Genomic DNA, 5,478 nt, shown 5'->3' with positions numbered 1-5,478 from the left:
CCTTCACCATTGTCGCCCAGTAGTAGCACATCCTCTTGATGCGAAAATGGAGCTTGGGACCAGATTGGTGTGCTCCACATAAGCCAAAATGTGCTTCCTCCATCGCTTGGAGGGATTCTTCTTTATCAAGACATCACAAGAATAGTCCTTTAAAAGAGCGACGAAACAATGTCCCCTTATAGAAGATGAATCGTGGTGCTCTTCGTTTGATGTTTGTTCTTTGTCGCGGATGTTCAGGTAACTTTCTGTGTTCAAGGTACTCTATCAGTGGTTGCCTCCAATCTTCTTATTCAATCACTCAAATAAACGTATGTTGGCTTTCGTTGATTTGAAGATCCAGAAGTCTAGGAATAACCCATCGATGACCCACATATACCTTTGTTGACTCATTCTCTCCAAGTGACATCGTCGTGGCCAAGTTAGCCAAAGCATCAGCCTTGCGATTTTTTTCTCTTGGGACGTGGTTTAATAACACTCGGTCGAATTTTTCAAGTAAACCAGAAGCGTATTCATGGTATGGCAATAGATCTTTTTTCTTTACCTCGTAACTCCCCAAAAGTTGGTTGATGATCAGCTTAGAGTCGTCGTAGATCTCCAACTGTAGAATCTTCATTTCTAATGCCATTTCGAGACCGACGATCAAAGCTTGGTACTCTGCGGTATTGTTGGAGCATGTTTCACCTAAAACAAAGGAGAATGGCAAGACTTGTCTTTCTGGAGAAATCAACACCACACCTGCCCCCGCACCATTACGACGTGCAGATCCATCAAAAAACATTGTCCATGGTGGAAACTCTTCGATGAACAAAACGTCTTCATCTAGAAACTCATCCAAAAATGCCCATTCCGCCGGAAGAGGGTGATCAGCCAGAAAATTGGCTAGTGCTTGTCCTTTCACAGCTTTTTGAGGTATGTATGTGATCTCATATTGGTCAAACAATATGGACCATCTTGCTAGGCGTCCAGAAAGAACAGGTCGACTTATCACGAACTTCACGGGATCTGCTCGAGAGATGCGTTTGATGGTGTATGCTTCAAAATAATGCCTTAGCTTCTTTATCGCATAAAGTAACGCTAAGCATATTTTCTCAGCAGGCGTATAGTTCATCTCAACTCCTATCAGAGTTCGGCTAAGGTAGTACAAGGCTTGTTCCTTTCCTTCCTCATTCTCTTGATCAAGTAGTGCTCCAAGTGAACGTTCTTGTGCCGCAATGTAGAGTATCAATGGCTTCGCAAACATTGGCGCCCCTAACACAGGTGGATTCAACAAGTATTTTTTGATGCTTTCAAAAGCATTTTGACATGACTGATCCCAATGAAAAGGGATATCCTTTCTCAATAGATGATTGAAGGGTTGACACCGTCTGGCTAGATTAGAGATGAACCTCCGAATGAATGCTAAGTTTCGTTGGAGACTTCGAAGCTCTCTCAAGTTCTTTGGTTTGGGCATTTTTTTGAATGGCATCAATCTTTGCAGGATCAACTTCAATTCCACGATGACGCACAATGAAGCTAAGAAACTTTCCTGAGGTAACTCCAAATCCACACTTGAGTGGATTCATCTTCAGGTCGAATTTTCTTAACCTTTCAAAAACAATTCGAAGGTCTTCAAAGTGGTAACGCCTACTCTTCGTCTTCACCACCAAGTCATCGACGTAGCATTCAACCCTCTTATGAATCATGTCGTCAAAGATGTTTTGCATCGCGCGTTGGTAGGTGGCACCGACATTCTTCAAACCGAAGGGCATCACTTTGTAGCAATATATCCCTTTTGGAGTTCGAAAAGTAGTACACTCTTCATCTTTTGGAGACATTCTGATTTGATTGTATCTGGAGGACCCATCCATGAATGACATAGCTTCATGCCCTGTTGTAGCATCAACCATGAGTTCAATAATTGGTAGTGGGAAGTCATCTTTTGGACATGCCTTGTTTAGGTCTCGAAAGTCAACATAAACACGTATTTGATCATTCTTCTTCTTGACAGGTACAATATTTGATATCCATGACGGGTACTTCACCTCTCAAATAAATCCTACCTCGATGAGCTTGTTGACTTCGACTTCAATTTGTGATACAAGTTCGGGTCGAAACATGCGTTGTGACTGCTTCACAGGTCATGCTCCACTTTTGATCCCTAAATGATGGACAACTACCTTAGGACTAAGACCAGGAATTTCTTTATACGACCAAGAGAAGACATCTTTGTACTCGGTCAACAACTTGGAGTATTCCTCCTCCTTTTGAGGCATGAGAAGCGCACTACTGAAGGTGAGGCGTGGATCTTTCGAAGTACCTAAATTGAGTTCCTTAAGCTCATCCATAGTTGATTGCCCGCCATCTTCTAGTTGAGGGGGAGCCTCATGTACTTCATCATCAACGTTAAGGCATGGGCTATCTTCCACAGTTATGTGATAGGATATTTCCACAAAGTCTGACTTTTCTCTTTGACTTCCTTGAATGGTCGGCATGGCTTATTTCTCTTTCTTTGATTCTTTACGGGGCTGGCATGTGTAAACATTAGTTCTCCTTTGCACCTTCAGCGGACCATCTGTGGATATTGACAAAATAGACTTCCTCTTCATACGTGATGGGAAAGCACTACAAATTTCTTTGTCAGCAACAACTTCAAAATGATCCCGCTCCTCATGGACTTGCTCCTTATGTTTTGACAGTATCTTTCTAGATGGCGACTTCCTTGTGGTCCCTAGGCGACAAAAGACAGAGGTATTTGAGGTAGTGGAAACTTCTTTTAGATGTTTGGAAGATACACGTTCACCTTTGTGACTTAGCCTTTCAAATACCGAGTCCGGAGGGGTTGAGCCTCCAATGCGATCAAATACTGAAGCCCGTTGTTTTATTTTCTTGCCCTTAACTTCCTTTATCTCCTCTACCGAGGTGTATTGTGATGAAGCTATCTCTTTGCTTCTCTTTGATGAAATTTGAAGAGGCTCTACCAAATTGAACCCCAACCCAAACTTTGGAGTGGCGACGTAGTGCCCTTGCTTTCTCAACTTCATTTGGGACTCATTGAGCCCATGTATCTTTTTACTAGTGAATTCATCTTTAAGTTCTCGTAGTCGTGATAGATTGGATAAGTCATAACTAGACTTTTCAAGAAGTATGAAGGCCTTAGGATCATAGTGCCCCTTTATTTTATCAACTTGGAGATTGCCTTTAGCAGACTCACAAGTCACGGATGGGATTTGTGCAACTGGGACAGTCATATGCTCCTTCAAATGTTGGATATCTTTGTGACTCATTTGCTTGTTTGGAGTACACTCTTGTATCAAAGGTTGCCCTTTCTTTCGACGCTCACGTGGAACATTGCGAAAAAACAGATGCTCCTCAGTCTTTGTCTGTATGTCACCTTCAAATGATGATAGCTTAATGGAGACTTCTTCCGTTCCCATCGTAGGTAGCTTGGTGGTAGTCCATTGAGCCTCATTTTCCTCTTCTGACTTGACATCATATTTGTCATCTGATGATGGTTTCTCTACTTTCAGTTCACAAGAATCTAGGTAGAATTTTGCATCTGCAAAGTATGACTCCGTCTCAGTGAAAGGATTGATGTCTGCATCAATTTTGACTATCTCACCATCTCTTCTGTACTTCAGACATTGATGTAAAGTAGATGATACCACCCCATTCTCATGAATCCAAGGACGTCCAAGCAACAAGCTGTATGATGTTTTAGCATATATGACGGGAATCAGGGTGTTTGAATTCATCTCACCAATGGATAATCCTATGCGGATCATACCTATGGCTCGTTGTTCCCCTTGGTTGAAACCTTGGATTGTTAGGTTACTTTTGGATAGCTCATCGATAGAGATCCCAAGCTTTTTTAGCACCATCTTTGGCATGATATTGACAGCCGAACCATTATCAACAAGTATGCGATTGAGATGTTGTTCCCGAATGGACCCTACAACAAACAAAGGTCTGTTATGTGACTTAGACCCCAGCAGCAAGTCATCATATATGAATGAAATTGTTGCACAACATGTGACAACTTTTCTGTTATCATGATGTTCTTGTATTTTCACTGGAGCAGGCTCATCATTGCTTTCCGTTGTTTCATCAGTACTAGAAACTACATGAGTTGCACCAACATGACCTCCATGAAGGAATTTTCCAGGAAAGAATTCATGCAATGTGATGGGCTTTCGAAACTTCGGCGATAAGGCACTGTTAATCTTCTTGCTAGTAGAAGATTTCATATTTCTTGGTGATTGTAGCCTATTTGCATTGCTCATCATCACTCTTGAATTAGGAATTCGTAGCCTTAAAACTGCCTGATGTTTTTGCTTCTTGTGAGTAACTAGAATCCAACCCTCATCGTCTTTGTCTTTGGAGTGATTGTCTAGATCTAGTGAACCTTCAAGAGTTTTCCTTGGAAGATCAACTTCAACGGGCTCGAAACTTCCAAATTGTGAAAAGGCAGTGCTTGACACATTATGCAACTTTGAACACTTCTTTTCCTTGAGCGCGATACTTGCATGATTTGCTTATGCTATTTCATCCATGTCTATGATGATTTTTCCTTCACCTACAAGAGCCACAATTTTCTCCTTCAAGATGAAGCATTTCTCTGTAGGGTGGCTAATGGCGCGATGAAACTTGCAGTATTTCGGATCGCCAAATTTGCCAATTTCCTCTGGCCTTTTTGATTCAAGGAGATCGATGACTTTCTTGTCTAGCAGTTCATCAAGGATTGTGGGTATGCCTGAATCTAGAAATGGATAAACCTTCGCCTCTAATTCCTTCAAGGTGGGACGACGCTTCTCCTCTTTGGGATATTGGCACGGGGTCTTATCCTCCTTCACTTTTTACTTAGTAGTGACCTTCACAAAAGTTGCTTTCACCGCTATTGATTCTTTGGTTTGGTTCTTTGATGCAATATTTTTCTTGAACTCCTTTTGATCAGCAAATGGAGATGCCTTTCCATGACTTGCGATGCTTAACTCTATGTCATGCGCTCGTGTTGCAAGTTCTTCAAAAGTTCGTGGTTTGATCCCTTGTAGGATGTACAAAAGGCCCCAGTGCATTCCTTGAATGCACATCTCCACAACAGATATTTTTGAAAGGCGATCTTTGTAGTCCAAACTTAACGCCCTCCAACGATTAATGTAATCCACCACAGGCTCGTCCTTCCTTTGCTTGTTGCCTGTCAACTCTATCATGCTTACAGTTCTTCGGGTATTGTAAAAACAATTGAGGAATTCCTTCTCAAGTTGCTCCCAGCTATCAATGGACTCGGGCTCCAAGTCAATATACCAGTCAAATGTGTTCCTTTTTAGAGAACGAACATATTGTTTTACCAAAAGGTCACCATGCATTACAACATTGCTACAAGTCTCGACAAAGTGGGCAATATGTTGCCTTGGGTTCCCTTTACCATCAAATTGATGCAGCTTTGGTGGTTGATAATTGGTTGGCATAGTTAAACAATCAATCCTCTTAGTATAAGGCTTA

General features: G+C 41.7%; 1 protein-coding gene across 1 annotated transcript; it reads right to left on the bottom strand.

The window, feature by feature from the left end:
- Positions 1-298: 298 nt before the first annotated feature.
- On the bottom strand, positions 299-1,240 carry LOC142163405 (uncharacterized). Its single transcript, XM_075220689.1, has one exon. The coding sequence runs from the start codon at positions 1,238-1,240 to the stop codon at positions 299-301; it is 942 nt and encodes a 313-aa protein (XP_075076790.1).
- Positions 1,241-5,478: the final 4,238 nt, after the last annotated feature.

This window comes from Nicotiana tabacum, chromosome 8 (assembly GCF_000715075.1).
Source record: "Nicotiana tabacum cultivar K326 chromosome 8, ASM71507v2, whole genome shotgun sequence".
Taxonomy (NCBI): Eukaryota; Viridiplantae; Streptophyta; class Magnoliopsida; order Solanales; family Solanaceae; genus Nicotiana; species Nicotiana tabacum.
The sequence above is the reverse complement of the archived record's forward strand: the minus strand, read 5'-3'. Positions and strand labels throughout refer to the sequence as shown.